Genomic DNA, 19,185 nt, shown 5'->3' with positions numbered 1-19,185 from the left:
AAGATCAGGATTCATGAGGACATGACTCCTGAGATCTTTGTATTTAGGACTTAAACTCACAAGAAGTTGAAATATTTTGTCTTCCTCAGTTCTCTTGGTCAACACGACAGCATCAATGGTGTGTGGTCGATAGACATTCAACTCGTTCCACATGGTGGTTAACTTCCCAAGATGTTGCACAAATGAGTTTCCTTCCTGTTGAAGACCCACAATATCCTTTTTTAACTGAACTCTCGAGCTGCATTATTCTGATTCCCATACATTTCATTGAGATTGTTCCAAAGGATGTAGGAGGATTCAGTATAGCTGAAAATTTTTGCAATCTTTCGATCTATAGAATTTAGTATCCATGACATGACCAACTGGTCCTTGCACAAGCAATCATTGTAATCTGGTGAGGACATATCAGGCGTTGGAATAACACAATTAACAAAACCAAGTTTTGATCGTCCTCCCAAGGCAAGAGTGACCGCTCTTTTCCAGGGAAGATAATTGAACTCATTTAGTAAGACAAAACTGAGACGTTGATTTGGATTGACATCAATATCTAAATGAAATGAAGATGGCGCAGCATGCGAGCTAACTTCTTCGCCATGCATTGAACTCTCCTCAGCCATGATAAAGAATCAGGAAAAAACTCACATATCTTTCAAGAAATTACTCAGAAACAGGTCGATTAAGATCACTACTTTGATACCATATTGAATTTTGAAGGTGTATTTTCTATTATATTGAAACAAAGTACAAAGATAGCTTATATATATGAGCATGGGAAGAAGAGAAAAACAAGGAACAAGAAACAATCTTCCTTCCTTGATTTGTGCCTAATCACATAACAAATAAAGCAAGATCAGCAAATCCCTTGAATTAGTGAGAATGACAGCCATACTTCAAGTTGTTAGACAACACCCCATGCACACACCCATGCTACCTACCGGCTAAGGTAAATGACAGCACCCCATGCACACACCCATGCCGGTTAGGGTAACTGACAGAAAGTAGATCTTCTTCCCGATCTTCTTCCAATAGTGTTGATTGTTGAATTATGTTTCTTAGAAAGTTTCTAAGATTTTCTCATCTGCTTTATTTTTCTATGCATCTGAAATTCTAGTGTCTGCTTTGGTTGGAATTTCTTCCGCATAACCACTACTAAATGTTTTTTTCAACAAAGAGATATTGACCACAACTACAACCTTATATTGAAACATTAATCATTGATTTGAAAACTTTGATTGAATGAAAAACTATTAAATTTCAGTACGGAAGCTCGATATTCGCTATAGGTGACTCATATTGTGATATCCAGTCGTGAAATTTATTATTTATTTATTCTGTTTTTATATTCAAGGTGTTTTTTGAATTTTATTTATTATTTTACAACTCTGAGAAAACGAAGTTAAGGTGCATGACCACTTTAGTGGTATAGGTTCTGGAACCCTACTTTGTGTATGCTTTTTAGTTGGTTCCGGAATACGTGGATTCAATCATGATTTATAAGTGGATCAATCATGAAAGTTGGTTGAATTCTTGTGTGGATTCAATCGAGATTTATAAGTGGGGATTATTTTATATATGCAAAGGATTTTATGAAATAATGTTTTAAACTAAGATCAATTGACTTTTTTAATTTATGTCGTAATATTGTCACTTGATGCGAGATTTATACGCACACAAATTAAACCCTCTTTTTATCAATTGTAGTAAGTATGTAAGTAGGGATCGTTCTGGACCGGGGATTAGGAGGGATTGTTAATCACTTGGATTTGACTTAAAAACGTAAAAACACAAACTAAAACACTATACTAAACTCGAAGAATTCAAAACTAAAAATAAGAAAGATTAAGACTAAGACTTAAACGAAATATGGGGGGATTGATTTTGGACGAATTTAAACTAAAATGGATAGATTGTAAAGAAAACAAATTGTAAATATGAAATTGACGGAAATGAATGGATGGTATGGCTAGCTAAGGGGTTCATCTCCATACATGTTACACTTGCATAATAAAATGATTTCCAATTGCATTTCAACAAACCATGAATTCTCAACACCCCGGGTTAATTAGGTCCGCTTAAATTAACCGTCAAGTTTTCCTTAAGTTAATGAATTGGATGATTGCATACGACAACCCAAAGAATTCCTCACAAGTTCCCTACATGAATTGCATAATAGAGATACAAGCAAGAATCATTAAGCATCATGAAAACTATAAGTGTTGACGAGGCATTCGTTACTATGATTGCATGAAACTTATGCCAAGAATTTGTTTAACGCGATTGTTTATAAGCAACCTCCACTACTTGTGAATATAAGTTCATAACGATTAGGTGAAACTCACTTATATTCTAGCGTCATATTCATGCATGAAAATTAAGCGCGCATTCTCAATAACATACATAAATAAGTTATCAATCAAACGGTTAAACAAATTGAATTCACAACTTATGAAACGCAATAGAAGTAATCAAATCAAAATGCAAGCATAAACATTTATTTCGAATCACCCCCTAGCTAAAGGGGGTTTTAGTTCCTCATTACGTTGAAATCAAAGAAACACCTAAACATTCCAACAACTCAAACTTGAATTGTATGAACGTTTAGGCACTCTTCTCTTCCATTCCTTATACGTACAAAACAAAGAGAATTAAAATGAAACATTGAAATCAAAGAATCACCTAAACATTCCAACAACTCAAACTTGAATTGTATGAACGTTTAGGTCCTCTTCTCTTCCTCGTTGTTGTAGCACAAGGTCTAAGGTGAGGTTTGGGGGATTATGGAAATGGTAGAGGAGTGGTGTTGTGAAGTGTTGGAATGGTGTTTGGATTGTAAGGGAGATACACGGCAACAAGGGGTTTGTTGCTTGGTGTTTGTGACTGAAATGTGTATGGAAGAGTGAATGGAATATGAGATGATCTTGAATGAATGAATGCAAGGGTATTTATAGGAGTAGTGGAGGGAACATATGGCTGTTTGTTTAAACATGCATGTGCTGGAAATGGTGTGTGTATGCATGTGTTTGGGAAGCTTTCTTGCTCATTTTCTGGATGCAATGATGAAGAGTTTAATAATTAATGCATGTAGGTGGTTGAAATGATGAAGAATGAGTGGTGGAAATGAAAGGGAAAGCTAGAAAGACATGTGAAGATGCTGGAATTGTGAGTAGGCCACGGCATTGATTTTCAGGATGGGTCTTTGTGTTGTGTAGTTGTTGAAAATGCATGTGAATGCATGTGTTGAATGATTGTGTAGTGTGTTGTTGGTTATGTGGCTGAAATGATGAAGTAGGAAGTGGAAATGCAAAGTGTGTAGGTGCTGAAAATGCATGTGAATGAAGAGTGAATAATGATGAAGAAAAGCTGGAAATGTTAGGGAATGTGCACGGCATAGGGATGAAATGAGATGATTAAATGTGCATGGTTGGAATGATGAAGAATAAAGGATGCATGTGGTTGTATTATACAATGGGAAAGTATGTGATTGAATTAAAGGATGCAAAGTGAATGAATCATGAATCATTGTGGATGAAAGGTGGAAGTGCATGTGTGATGCACGGCTTTTGGGCAAATTCTTGGTGAAAATGTGTTGATGGTTTATGGAGATGCATGTGCAATGGATAAAAATGAATGTGTTTTGGCTGCAATGGTGTGTAATTGGGCTAGGGTTTAAGTACATGAAATGGACCCAAATTGCTCCCCCTTGCATGGCAAGGAATGGTGTTTGTGTTAAGCCCAAGGCAAGGTGAATGTAATTGGGTTAGGGCCATTGTTTTGTGTCCTCAAGTGCTTACAAGGCCTTCAATTTCATCCAACACTTGGGCTCCAAGCATAAGCTATCCATCCCTAGCCCAATAGTGCTCCAAAACACTCCACAATGCATCCTTTCGTCAAACACGTCTTATTATCCTGAAAACACACAAAAGAAGCATAAAGGACTAAACTAACTAAAGAAACATAACGTAAATGTACGAGAACAAGCCATTTAAGTCGCATGAATATGCTCCTATCAAATACCCCCACACTTAGCTTTTGCTAGTCCTCGAGCAAAACAGAAAAACAAAATAAAACGAAACGAAACAAACCAAACACAATCTTAAACCTTCCAACGTTGCCTCAGGGATTTCCAATGCACATGACATGTTAAAAATCATTATTCCCACAGATTTTGGTTATCTTTACACTTAAGTACATACTTAATCATAGTCACCACATACTAATTCACAATTAAGCATTTAAAACTATATTTTGAATGTAGTAACATGCCTTAGAGAATTTGCTCAATTCCTTACAAGATATGTACTCAATTTTCACTCAGATTTTCTGACTACACACCCTAATCTAGTTACATGTGAGAAGATTGATGTAAATATGAAAACGAACACTCACATATATGTATCATAAAGAGAGCAATTTCTGGAGTTAATAAGCATGTTTAGATATGATCTCATGAATGGAATGCTCCTACTTAGATGCGAGAACCAGTGACACCATAAGCTCATACCAAGTTCAAATTCCACAAATTGAAACACATAACACTCAAGATTGAAGTCACGGGTTGTAATGGGGCTTGGGGTAATTGGCTAAAAATGAAAGGTAAGGATAACAAACGTTCTTTTAAGCAATAGTGAGCAAAGTATTGAATTAGGCACTTAGAATTCCCTTTAGAATGCAGAAGTCAACTTTGATCACCCAAGGGGGAATTACACAAAACTTAGGGCCATATTCAACTTTTTTGGACCCTTTCTTCAACCATCAACGCTCGTGAGTTCATTCTTACTTATTTTCACTCCTTTTTTTTTTTTCTTTTTCTTTTCTTCTTTTTCTTTTGAATATCAAAACATACATATAAACGTAAGAACAAACTTTTACTCCCCCACACTTATTTCTTGCATAATGTAACTCAAAAGGAATTCATTTAAGTCATGCTCACTATACTTTAAGAACAAGGGTATAGGAAAGTCCTACTCTAGGCTAGGTAAGGGGTGATGTGGTTAGCAAAGAAAATAGGCTAAACGAGGCTCAACGGGGTTAAAACTAATATATACAAAATATGGGAAGTAAGGTTATTTGGCTATGGTGGCAACTACACAACTTCATCTTGATATATGTTATGCAATTCAATGTCATGCTTTGAATGAAACGGATATAAGTTCTAGCATTTAGTTGTATCATGATACAATTGCATTCTAAGTAGCAACCAAGTAAGGAATAATGAGATCATGCAACAACTTTAGAAAAGAAAGAATCACAGATTATAACTCTCCAAAGAAGGTAATGGCTCGAGTCTCACAGGGTTGTAGCATTTGTTTGAGTTCCTTCCTTCAAGCATGTTACAAAAACGAATTTTTTCTTTTATGATTGCATGTGAAGTCATACATTATAACCATAACTAAGCATATACCAAGAGTAAATCAAACTTTCATCCATGTTTATAACTCTTTTTAACAGTCATGCAATTACAAACCAAATCCTCATCATAACGTTGGAAGGTTCCCTAAGACACAAAAACAACTCAAAACACTCTTTTTAGGCTTTTCAAAAAAATGACTTCAAATTTTTATGTGATTTTCAGAGTTATAAAACAAAACACGCTAAAACAGTTTAAAAACACCTTAAAAACATTTAAAACAGCAAGGAACAACACTTGAAGTTATGGGTGATAAAATTCAACGAATTTGCATCAACATACTTAGTTACCCCCCCCCCCCCCCCCACACTTAAACCAAACATTGTCCTCAATGTTTTAAGCATAGATTCACACAAAGCATAAGTAAATACACAAAAAGCACTTAAACATACTAAACATGGCAGAATGTAATTAACAAAGAGAAGAGTTTAGAGACGCAAATCTGGTTATAGAGTGTAAATTCCATCTTCTCCTTGGTAATTGCATTGAGGCTTTGATCTTTGTGATTCCACAGGCTTACTCTTGAACTGGTTTCTGCCCATCGTTGATTTTCCTTTGTGCTACTTTTGAACTGGGCAGCAGGATGGTTCTTTTGGTCTCCCCCGAAGGTCTGAGCTTATCCCTTTTATCTGTTTCTTTGTTCAATCTGTGCAGGAGTGGTCCCTTCTCTGGAAGTGTATCAACCGTTGAAGATGACTACTCGAGAGCAACGCTAGGTAAGCAATCAGGAATAGGTTCCAGGCAGTTGGCTCCAGATCGGAAGACTGACTCCAAGTGCCGGCTGATTGCTTCTTTTACTTTGCCATGCGAGTAAGAACAAGGACAAAGAAAAAGACAGGGAAAGAGCATGATATGAGATACTTTTGCTTTTGACCTTGATGATATGAGATACCTTTGCTTTTGAAGAAGCGGTGCATGAATCAGCAAATGTATTTGTTGTGCTGTTTCCTCCTGGGTCATCTGTACTCCAGGCATCTGGTATCATCTTGGGGGAAGAAGAAAGAATTTAGTATTTCGAAAGGCTTTGCTGGGAGTGCGCCCTCAGAGGTGAGGGAGAGTTGGGCATTTTCTTCAGGTTTGCCCTGCCATAAAAGACGAAGGTCGACATATATAGAGATAATATCAAGTGGTGGTACTTTTTACCCTTGTCGACAAACGTTTTGATCCCGCAAATCCGGCTTTTTGAAATAGTGGCGCCTCTTCGATCTTTGAAGACGCCTCTTCGATTTCTGAGCAGGCGCCCCTTCGATTTCTGAACGACGCCCCTTCGCTTTCTGAATGACACGTGGTAGTGCAGATGCGGCTCCTTTTGACAAAGCTGCACGCGTTTTCTGAAAAGCAGAGAAAGCGTCACCGAACTTTGCGCTTGTCGGCTAAAGAGGTGTAGTTGCGATGATGGCCTCCACGTGCGTCTTCTGAAAAGCCGAGAAAACGTCGCCTAAATTACGCCGGAAATTCCGGCTTTTTGAATCGGTGGACGCGTCGCCTTGGCTTCTTATTGAGGTATCGATCACTGCCACAAACACACTCTGAAGATTTCCCATTCTTGAAAATCGTCTCCGGCCCTTCGAAATTTAACTCCATCCACCCATTCTCTTTGAACACTTTTGAAAAAAATGGCAAACTCATCGAACCTTAGCTTAGATTTGAGTCTCAGCAGCGATCTGGTTGCGCCCCGTCAAGGTAATGTATGACGTCCTTCTTTTTTATCTTCTAACGGTCCTCTTTCAGGTGAAGACTCTGTGATGCAGGACGCCACAACAGCTACAATAGTAGCTAGGAACCTCCTCACTCCAAAAGATAGTAGGCTGCTGTCAGGACGGTCCGATGAGTTGGCCGTTCAAGAGTCCCTCGCACTTAGTGTTCAGTGTGCGAGCTCTGTGTCCAACATGGGCCTACGCCTGCTTGCTCGGTCCCGCCAAGTGGAATCGTTGATGGCAGAGGTGGAAAGTCTTAAGCAGGAAATCAAACAGCTTAAGTACGAGAATAGAAGTTTGCATGTGCTTGCAAATAACTATTCGGCGGGCATGAAGAGGAAGCTTGATGAGCTGCAAGAATCTGAGGGTCGAATTCACAATGACCGTCAAAGGCTTGTGTCTTATCTCCAGAGGCACCTTTTTCCTGGGTCATCCAGCGCTTGGCCAAGTATTGAGGCCTGGAATGCTCTAGCTCCGATGGCTTCCGCTCCGATGCCTCCCGCTTCGATGGCTTCCGCTCTGATGCCTCCCGCTTCTATGCCTCCCGCTTCTGCGCCTCATAGTGGGGCTTCACGCAAACAACCTTTGTGAAGCTCCACCTTTCTCCATGTTTAGTATCATTTTTTTTTTTTTTTTTTTTTTTTTTTTTTTTTTTTTTTGAATCAATCAGCCTGGAATTTATCTTTGAATGGGCGGTGATACTTGAAATGATCCGGTAATAGTTTAAATTCCAGATTGGGTGCCTGAATCATTAACCACATGTTAGTATAAAAGAAAATTGAAATTCGGGGAGGCGGCTTACCTGTGTGCTCCAAAATGAACTCCAGAATAAACACCCCTTCGAAAGTTATGACTTGTCCCGTGTCATAAAATCCAACTTCCTTGGGAATTGTGGTTTCAAATATGTCCTCTTTGATGCCTTCTACATCTTCTCCAGCCACTACCTTCTCTTGAATCATTCTTTTTGGTGTACAAAGTCCTTTGAAGAATTCAACACCATCTAAAACTTGCTGTGTTGCACCAAGAATTGGAATAGCATTTTGCACCTTTGGGAAGGCTTCCACGATGTCCTTTTTACTCTCTTCTTGGTTGGGAATCAAAAACCTGCTAGGAAAAGGGACATTGGGTGGAATAACATCAGAATAACATGGAATTGGGACGTCCTTACTTGTGGTGGGTGGTTTAGAGGGCTTAGGGGGCTGCGGCAAGGGTTGTTCTACCCTTGCCGTGTGCATGTCTTCTTCCTCCTCCTCAATTAGCATCTCCTCATCCACTTCTAGGCTATGTTTGGACATTTTTAGGTCAGCTCCAACCTCCATAGCACTTCCCAAAGTGATAGCATTATGGATTTCAAAATCTTCCTTCGAGTTTTCAATAGTTGAGTTGGAGAGTTCACTTTGCTCTTGAATTTGTTTCATGAACTCCATAATCTGCCCAAATTGCTCGTCCAATTTACCCAACTTCTTGTCTTGATTTTGTTCGTCCTGCGTCAAAGAGGTTAGTAATTGAAAATTTTTATCATTATTCATGGACATACTTGAACTTGATTGGAATTGTTGTGGGGGAGGTTGTGGTGGCTGCATAGGTGTTGTATTGAACTCCTCATATGGTTGCCAATATGCTTCTTGTTGAGCCTCCTTGGCTTGATTTTGTGACCCCTGCGCCAAAGAATTTAATTCATTAAGAATTTGATTATAATCTATTGGCGAACTTGAATTTAATTGAGCATATTGCATATGAAGTTGTGGTGGCTGCATAGGTCTTGAATAGAACTCCTCATATGGTTGCCAATATGCTTCACGTTGAACTTGTTGATCTTCCCACCACATAGAGTTTGAATGATCCTTCCAATCTCTTTGTGGACGTTGATTGGCTTGAAATCCTTGCCTATATGAAGCACCAAATGTAGGGACACTCTGCATTGTGGTCCTTTCGACATACGGCGACAATTGAGAAGTAAGATTTGCCAATTGAGCTTGAATGCTAGCAAAATCCATATCTTACTTCTCTCGTACCTAAAATCAAAGAAAGAGAACTAAATCAAATATCAAAAGTAACAACAAACAAAGAAAACAACACTAAGTTAGAAACTTAAAAAAACAAATAAACCAAAAAAAAGAAAAGAACCAAGGGATTAGCAAAGTTGCTAATCCCCGGCAACGGCACCAAAATTTTATGCGAGATTTATACGCGCACAAATTAAACCCTCTTTTCGTCAAGTTGTAGTAAATGTATAAGTAGGGATCGTTCTGGACCGGCGATTAGGAGGGATTGTTAATCTCTTGGAAACTGACTCAAAAACGTAAAGACAATATAAAACACTATACTAGACTCAAAGAATGCAAAACTAATCTTTAAAACACTAAGACAAACCAAAGACTCAAAATGCTTTTAAAAACACAAACTAAAATGATTTCTAACTAAATTGACATTAAAGTAAAGGGGGATTTAAGTTTATACGAAATTAAATTAAATGAACAAATTAAAACAGAATGTAAATATGGAATTGATGAAATGGAATGAATGGATGATAGAATAGCTAAGGGGTTCATCTCCATACATGTTACACTTGCATAATAAAAAGATTTCCAATTGCATTTTAATAAATTATGAAACTCATCACCCCGGGTCAATTAGGTCCACTTAAATTAACCGTCAAGTTTTCCTTAAGTTAATGAATTGGATGGGTTAGCGCAACGCAATTCACTACATTCTCCAAAAGTCCTTTACGTGAACAGCACAATAAAGATACAATCAAAGATCATTAAGTATTATGAAAACTATAAGTGTTGACGAGGCATTCGTTACTATGATGAGCATGAAACTCGTGCCAAGAATTCATTTAACGCGATTGTTTATAAGCAACCTCCACTACTTGTGAATATAAGTTCATAACGATTAGGTGAAACTCACTTATATTCTAGCGTCATATTCATGCATGAAAATTAAGCGCGCATTCTCAATAACATACATAAATAAGTTATCAATCAAACGGTTAAACAAATTGAATTCACAACTTATGAAACGCAATTAGAAGTAATCAAATCAAAATGCAAGCAGAAACATTTATTTCGAATCACCCCCTAGCTAAAGGGGGTTTTAGTTCCTCATTACGTTGAAATCAAAGAAACACCTAAACATTCCAACAACTCAAACTTGAATTGTATGAACGTTTAGGCACTCTTCTCTTCCATTCCTTATACGTACAAAACAAAGAGAATTAAAATGAAACATTGAAATCAAAGAATCACCTAAACATTCCAACAACTCAAACTTGAATTGTATGAACGTTTAGGTCCTCTTCTCTTCCTCGTTGTTGTAGCACAAGGTCTAAGGTGAGGTTTGGGGGATTATGGAAATGGTAGAGGAGTGGTGTTGTGAAGTGTTGGAATGGTGTTTGGATTGTAAGGGAGATACACGGCAACAAGGGGTTTGTTGCTTGGTGTTTGTGACTGAAATGTGTATGGAAGAGTGAATGGAATATGAGATGATCTTGAATGAATGAATGCAAGGGTATTTATAGGAGTAGTGGAGGGAACATATGGCTGTTTGTTTAAACATGCATGTGCTGGAAATGGTGTGTGTATGCATGTGTTTGGGAAGCTTTCTTGCTCATTTTCTGGATGCAATGATGAAGAGTTTAATAATTAATGCATGTAGGTGGCTGAAATGATGAAGAATGAGTGGTGGAAATGAAAGGGAAAGCTAGAAAGACATGTGAAGATGCTGGAATTGTGAGTAGGCCACGGCATTGATTTTCAGGATGGGTCTTTGTGTTGTGTAGTGTGTTGAAAATGCATGTGAATGCATGTGTTGAATGATTGTGTAGTGTGTTGTTGGTTATGTGGCTGAAATGATGAAGTAGGAAGTGGAAATGCAAAGTGTGTAGGTGCTGAAAATGCATGTGAATGAAGAGTGAATAATGATGAAGAAAAGCTGGAAATGTTAGGGAATGTGCACGGCATAGGGATGAAATGAGATGATTAAATGTGCATGGTTGGAATGATGAAGAATAAAGGATGCATGTGGTTGTATTATACAATGGGAAAGTATGTGATTGAATTAAAGGATGCAAAGTGAATGAATCATGAATCATTGTGGATGAAAGGTGGAAGTGCATGTGTGATGCACGGCTTTTGGGCAAATTCTTGGTGAAAATGTGTTGATGGTTTATGGAGATGCATGTGCAATGGATAAAAATGAATGTGTTTTGGCTGCAATGGTGTGTAATTGGGCTAGGGTTTAAGTACATGAAATGGACCCAAATTGCTCCTCCTTGCATGGCAAGGAATGGTGTTTGTGTTAAGCCCAAGGCAAGGTGAATGTAATTGGGTTAGGGCCATTGTTTTGTGTCCTCAAGTGCTTACAAGGCCTTCAATTTCATCCAACACTTGGGCTCCAAGCATAAGCTATCCATCCCTAGCCCAATAGTGCTCCAAAACACTCCACAATGCATCCTTTCGTCAAACACGTCTTATTATCCTGAAAACACACAAAAGAAGCATAAAGGACTAAACTAACTAAAGAAACATAACGTAAATGTACGAGAACAAGCCATTTAAGTCGCATGAATATGCTCCTATCATCACTCACACAAGTTTCGCAACTAATCTAGGTTTTTTCTTTGCTCAGCGCACCATTCCCATGGTTAGGCCTATTTCTTGCAAAGTACAAGTAGAGGTTAGTGAAAAGGATTGGAAGTGGTGTAGTTATTGTGGGTAGTACACTCAAGATTAAGGTAGGTTACTTTTACTGTAATTTCATTTTCGCTAAATGAGTGATGTATATTGTCGATACAAATTTCCGCCGTCTTTAAGTTTGACGAAAATGCACCTGCAAAACAACCAACACCTTTGATTAAAGACCTAAGCCTCACATGCCCACGAGGTGGGGGGAGTAGGCCAATGGATCTCCAATGCCTAAGTTAGTTTCTCTGAAAAAGAATAAGTGGTTAGGGCTTGTAGGGGTAGCAAAAGCTTACCGAAATTTGGTAGAGATAGAGGTATTTACAGGAGGAGGGGTCGGCCATGGTGTTAGGCTTTTACCCTACACATGGCGGCATCCTATTGGCCAAGGTTTATGGAAAAATATTCTCAAGATATTAAATAAGAAATAATATCTTGAGATAATGGAGTAACTATCCCTAATTGATTTAAATAAGGATTACTTACTTGAATGAAGTCAATCTTCAATTGGGAATGTATTAAAGATAAGATTTGGGTAATTAATCTTTGCTTTGATAACTTTTCCTTACCAAGGGTAGGTGAGCTGTGGGCAATCATATTCAGCTGCAGGGACCTTCAGCGGTGTGAGCTGTCTGTGGGAGTATCTGAGAAACTTGGCCATTTAATGTAGACAATCTTTTCCTTCTTGGGCAAAAGTCCACGTGTCGCCTCTAGAATATTCAGGATTATTTTAGGCTCCACAAATGCCCCAATGATAGGATTAAAAGCACACCACAAAGTAGCACACAAATGTCCTATTGATTTTCCTTATTAACACTAAGATTTGTCAATTGTAGCACATGAAAATAAGGGTCTTTCCCGCAGAAGATTGTTTTATCTAACTACTTAAAATGTCACAAAAACTGGGCTGCTGTCACTACTGACCAGCCACCGAAAAATAATTATTAGACCGACTTACACATATCTAAAGTCTACGAAATTTTATATGCAGATACTAGACACACAGAGCTAGACTCACACAAATTTTTGGGATTTTTCGAGTTGATTTGCATTTAAATTAAATAGGACAAAAACAGAACAGAGACAGATTTTTTAGTAGTTCGCAAATTAAGAAAAACGAGTTAGGGGAATTGCTATCCACCACCAAATAATCATGCAAACATGTTATGTTTCATTCAAATTCCTTCTATTTCCGGATGAAGATGCTCAAGTTGGCTCAATGTTAGAACCCAACCTATTACTCTTTCTTATGTAATATGTTAAGAGAATGGCGTTTTCAACTTAACTTAGTCCCTAACATGCAATCTAGAATGGTGTGTTCATAGATTTAACAAGTAGAAATCATTAAGAACGAAAAGAGTTTGAGTCATCACAAGGCATCGTAAGTACTAGCGTTGTCTTACTTATCCTAGAAATTGATTCACATGTTAATCGCAATTAACAAGTACTACTCTAGAACATATGTAGGTCCTCATTCGACAAGGGCAGGCACACACATATTCATAGCTTTAGAATCCTAGATATGCTTACTAAGTATGCATCCGTAGAAAACACAAAAAGAATTCATCAATGAGACAAGTAGTGAACCAATTTTCATCCATTCGTAAAAGTAATTCAAACGAAATGTCATAACAAACTTGCAATCATATTCGGGGCTTCAAAACAGCCCCTAACTACTAAAAATTAGTTACACATAATTCTCAAATTAAACCAAAAGAAAGACATGAGTTTGAGAAGTTAAAACCGAGAGAAGAGAATGCCAAGATTTCCTCCTTCCTTTCCTTCCTTCCCCAACGCAGCAGCCTTGCCTTTTTCCCTTGCTTTGTTTCTTTTTTTTTCTATCTTTTTTTTTCACACTTTTTCTCCCCCTTTTCTGCTGCAACCTGTAGGTCTTTTTTTCTTTTCTGCTGCCACAGTTTTTTTCTCCATAACTCACCCCACTAACAGCCATTTAGTGATGACAATAAGTGGGAGGAAAATGCTAAAACAATTGTAACTCTTTGGGCAGCCTTTATGCCCATTACTCTCACTTAATTTTTCATTTCCTCTGATATTTGAATAGGTGTTAGCTGGCTTGTTCTTGGCTGCATCAGTTTTGGCTGTTAGTTTTATGGGATTTGTTGCTTTCAATGCTTTTTTGTCAGTTACAAACTGCTCAGCCTCCTGGGAACCTTTCAGTGTTAGAACGACGATAACTTTTTCTAGAAAAATGATATTAACAATCCACGAAATGTTCCAGAAAATAGACATCCGTAGCTTTCCAAGCATATAAGGCTCATTCTCTAATTCATTCTGAGCTGTCCGCAACTTGCTTCCAAAGTCAGCTGATCTGCACAGGCAGTTTTGACGAATTTATTACTTAAAATTCCACTTGTGTTATTTTTCTTTTCTTTACTTGTCAAATCCTACAAAACACAAAAACAAAGTAAATAACTCAAAAATATAAGGAACTAACTAAGAAAAGACAAGTGAATTTGATATAAAAAATATATAAATATAAGCTTATCACCCCACACCTACTAGGCTGTATGTAGGAAAAAAACAATAGATGTAGAAGTCCTAAGTTGCATGGGTATGTAGAGTTGTTTCCTAATTTAATGTAGATCTCCTTCTCTAACTTGGAGATAGATTCTTCTAGGAAAAGGAAACCAATTACCCCTAATACCTATTTAATTTTGCCTTAAACAGAGGATTAAATAAATTTGGAGAACAATCTTCATTCCAACAAGGAAGAGAGAAAAACTAGAGGAAATTTGTTCCCCTTCCCCTAGCTCTCTTCTTTTCTTGCCCTTGCAAAGAGTCATTTTTCGTTGTTCTTCTTCTTCTCTACACCGTACTAAGGTAAGAAAAAGGTAATTTTCTTTGTCTTCTTGGGTGATGCTGTCGTGGGGCAGCCGTAGGGGTGGTGCTACACGTTAGCTGGCAAGGGCTTAGTGTTAGCTTAGCATGGGTTAAGGAGGTAGCATGGCAAGGGCCACGGCCTAGGCTGCTTAACTCAATTAGAGCCAAAGCCTGCTGAACAACTGGGGCTGCGACTTAAGGCGCTGGGGCACAATGTAAAGTTAACCACGGGGCTCGAGCTCCTTCTAGGGCCTAAATCTAACATGGGCGAATCAGGCATGCCAGATAAGGTGGAGCTACTAAGGTCTCACCATAGGCTGCTTGATGCCTCGGCCAATGGTGATTATGATTAGGTGAGGTAAACGGTGCACTGGGTACGGAGCTGGCCAAGCCGCGAGGCTCTAAACCTTCTGGATTTTAGGTTAGCGTAGACCAAGTATGATGAGGTAGGCTTAGACCTGCTATACCGTGGAGGATGAGAAAGAAAGAGGCAAAGGGTGCCATCTTTCTTGCTTATGACCTGGGCCACAAACTGGCCTTTATAGGCCATAAATTGCGTGGCTAGCGCCACAACTTAAGAAAGAAATATGTGGGCCGAGGTCCATGTGGGCAGGCGTCAGCTGAAAAGAAAAGCTTGTCATTCATTTGACTTCTCCTAAGGGGAAGAAAAAAGTTTGTCGTTCATTTGACTCTTCCTTGATTGAGCCGTTGTTGACTGTTTCATGAGTATGGGAATCCCGGTGTGCCTCGAGGGTAATTTTGTTCTTTTTACCCTAAAGTACATGTGTTACCTCCATAATTTTCTTGATTATTTTTGGCTCCACAAATGCCCTCACACCTGCTAGACTGTCCACAAGAAAGGGCAACAGGTGTAGAGATCTCTAACTTTGATGCAGATTCCCACTTGGACTTGGAATTATATTCTTCTAGGAAATGGAAATAAATCGCCTCCAAATCCTATTTAAGCCTACCTTAAGTAGGGGATTAAATCAACTTTAGACGGCAATTATTTATCCCTACAAGAAAGAGAGAAAGCTAGAAGATATTTGTTCCCCCTCCCCTAATACTCTTCTTTGCTTGCCTGTTCAAAAAACCGTCTTCCATTGATTTCTTTATCTTCTCCGTACCGCACCAATGTAAGAAAAACTTAATTTTCTTTGTCTTCTTCTTAGGTGGTGCTACCAGGTGGCAGTCGTCGGGGTGGTGCGGCACATCAGCTAGCAAGGGCCAGGAGTCGGTTTGGCATGGGTCGAGGAAATGGTGTGGTAGGGGCCACAACTTATACTACTCGACTTGACTGAAGTCAAGGGTTGGCTCGGCCTGGGCCGAGGAAGTAGCATGGCGTCGCCTATAATTTAGGCTGCCACGTCTGGGCTGCTTGCTAAGAATGAGGAAACTGCTTGAGTTTAATTTCTCGGTTGCCGTAGATGAAGCAATCAAGGATAAAGCTGCCAAGATCGGAGCTGCTGAAGATTAAGTGTTTGGTGAGTGAACTGTTGAGTATAAAGTGGTTGTTACCCCCTGACCATTTGTTGCTGAGCTAGTTTTCGAGTATTCGATCTCTTCAGTTGTGTGGCCTTCTCACACTGGAAAGCAATTAGTTTATCCTCTCGCACTGGAGAGTAGACCCAGATGGGTGTCGAGGAATTAGTTTACCTTCTCGCAATGGAGAGCAATTAGTTTATCCTTTTGCACTGGAGAATAGACCCAGATGGGCGTCGGAGAATAAGTTTATCCTCTCGCATTGGAAAGTAATTAGTTTATCCTCTCGCACTGAAGAGCAGACCCAAATGGGTGTCGGGGAATTAATTTACCCTCTCGCACTGGAGAGCAATTAGTTTATCCTTTTGCACTGAAGAGCATACCCAAATGGGTGTCAGGGAATTAGTTTACCTTCTCGCACTAGAGAAAAATTAGTTTATCCTGTCGCACTGGAGAACAGACCCATATAGGTGCCGGGGAATTGATTTACCCTCTTGCACTGGAGAATAAACCCAAATGGGTCTTGGGGAATTAGTTTACCCTCTCGTACTGGAGAGCAATTAGTTTATCCTCTCGCACTGAAGAGCAGACCCATATAGGTGTCAAGGAATTGGTTTACCCTCTCGCACTGGAGAATAGACCCAAATGGGTCTTGGGGAATTAGTTTACCCTCTCGCACTAGAAAGCAATTAGTTTATCCTCTCGCACTGGAGAACAAACCTATATGGGTGTCAGGGAATTGGTTTACCTTATCGTAATGGAGAACAGACTCAATAAGTGTCGGCGAATTAGTTTACCCTTTCGTACTGGAGAGTATGAAATTCGTTGTTGTGAGTATAGCTGAGGAAAACTGGACTGCTAGACAACTGAAATAATCATCAGCCTGTGAGGTTTTGTTCGACGATCTGCTTAAGACTTCGAACTTCTTGTGGAACCCGCTTAAATGTGAACATAAGAAGTGCAATAAGCTACTCCTAGACTTTCTTCAAGTATTGCCTCATCGTTAGATGTTTCATCGTATACCCTTTTGAGGCTTGGCTAGTGATTAGCTGAGAATTTGAATGGATTGCAAGTTTCTTCACCGCGAAGTCTTTCGCTAGCAGGAGTTGCTAATAAAGCCTTGTTTTCTGCTTCATCATTGGATGCTTTGAAGTTTGGAGTGCCAGGGCTTGGTCGGTGCGATTCACAGGGCAAGATCGACACGGCTACAAGTAGTGGTGCAAGATCAAAACAGCTAAGAGCCATGGTGACAGATCAAGGGATGCCGAAAGCCATGGAGCAGGTAGACACGGTTATGAACCCAAAGCTGGATCTAGCTTGGGCCAGGTTGTGTGCATCATGAGGAATTGGACCACTAGGTCCATGATGCTCGGCTACTGAACAAGGCCTGCCCCCGGTTCTTGTTAGTTGGGCTGGTGTGTTCTTCTGGTACTCGTCTGCCCCTGGCGCGCTATTAGGCTGAGCTACTACGTTTGTCAAAACAAAAGGAATCTTTATATCTAACAATCTATGTAGAATAGTCCCGTCTGCTCGATCTTGTCTATGAAAGGTGACCCAATTATGTTGATCATGTCTCGTCGGAGTGCCTCGTCAGTAGCTTCGTTACACTGAAAATTACGCAATCATTCAGTGATGAGCCTTTCAACTTCTTCCTGAATTTTCCTCTAGTGGGGCAGCCAGAAGCTATTCTTCCTGAATTTTCCTCTAGTAGGGCAGTGGAGCTTCCGACTCCCTCGGTCATAACCTGTTGGTCTAAGTTTCTCTTCCATATGCTCGGCTCGTCTATGTCGCGGTTGCTGTGCATGTGGTACGTTCCTAGCAGGTAAGCAAACTATTCGCAAGCTATTAAATTTGAGCTGGATTGAATGATTGTTTCTCTTCATCTTGTGTTTCCTACTCTGATGTAAGGTGGATAATACTCCTTGTGGACCTAGGCGCAAATGAACACTTTTCTTGGAAGGTTGCTTATGTTGATTATCAAAATGTGGCCCTAACTGTGATTGTATGCTCGCCCATGAGCCTAACCAAGAGTGCACACTCCTTCGTTCACTACAACGACAGTATACGCTATCTCGAAGGCCTAGTCGGGAGTGTACATTACCAAAAAACTTGGTTCATGACTGATCAAGTGGCTACTTGCTAGGACACTGCTAGAAAGGTTAGTCATCTGCCTTTGTCCGACTTCGAGACACTTCGTCTAGGGCAACTGCATTTCGGTATGCTGCAAAAGCTTATTCACCAAGGTAGTTTGCTGCGTGAGGGTGCTTGTCAACTCTATGACTTATTGAGACAAGTTTTGTTCACCATTTAAGGTGAAAGAGCTTGGACGGTATATGTCTCCTTAAGTAGTGGAAGTGTAATGGACTATGGGCGAGAGATTTTGAGTTGGGATTTGTCAAATATACGGAGAAATAGGGTGAAAATACGTCCGGTTCAATCGTCGGTCCAGAAATCTGAAGCCAAGATAGTTAAACTGGTCTTGGATCGGTTGTGATTGCTTGAAGGGCCACGGGAGTAGGCTAAGCCACGTTTGTGGGCACGGTGCAGCTTAGTCTGCTTGGTTTTGAGCTAAGGGTGAATTGGGCTTACAATGGGCTTGGAGTGCGCTGGGCTCACGCTAAGTCGCGGCTCTGGCTACTTCTCACGCTACATGAGCGGGCTCGCCTTAGGCATGGGCCTATGTGGGTTAAAGTTGCGCTAGGCGCTGTTGCCTTAGGCCTAGAACCCTTGGTTTTGGACTTGCATCTCCTAGGCTTGCTGGGGAACAACATTTTGGGCTACTTTGAGCTGGGCTTGTGGCTTTGTGGTGCGGGCCTAGGTCTACTGCTGTGAGATGGCACGGCCTAGGTTTGCTATTGCATGGCTGCTTGCTCACCATAGGCAGAAGGCAAGCCGAAGGCTACCACAGTGGCTGCGGCTATGGCGGCTACCATGGTGGTGCCCCGTGAGGGTGGTGCTGCTGCACTAGCCATCATGTTAAGCCTCGTGGATCGTTATGGTAGGGTTATGCCTCAATCTCCATCGCTTGGTCCAAATCCTTGAATATAGGAATTTTTGTTCGTTGTGGTTTCCA

General features: G+C 39.9%; 1 protein-coding gene across 1 annotated transcript; it reads right to left on the bottom strand.

Annotated features, from left to right (window-relative positions):
* Positions 1-221: 221 nt before the first annotated feature.
* Positions 222-617, bottom strand: LOC137709985 (uncharacterized). Its single transcript, XM_068448958.1, has one exon. It carries the CDS (start codon positions 615-617, stop codon positions 222-224), a length of 396 nt encoding a protein of 131 aa, XP_068305059.1.
* Positions 618-19,185: the final 18,568 nt, after the last annotated feature.

This window comes from Pyrus communis, chromosome 12 (genome assembly GCF_963583255.1).
Source record: "Pyrus communis chromosome 12, drPyrComm1.1, whole genome shotgun sequence".
Taxonomy (NCBI): Eukaryota; Viridiplantae; Streptophyta; class Magnoliopsida; order Rosales; family Rosaceae; genus Pyrus; species Pyrus communis.
The sequence above is the reverse complement of the archived record's forward strand: the minus strand, read 5'-3'. Positions and strand labels throughout refer to the sequence as shown.

Excerpts from the sequence above, each read along its gene's own strand:
- LOC137709985 (XM_068448958.1), bottom strand. The coding sequence starts at position 617 with ATGGCTGAGGAGAGTTCAATGCATGGCGAAGAAGTTAGCTCGCATGCT.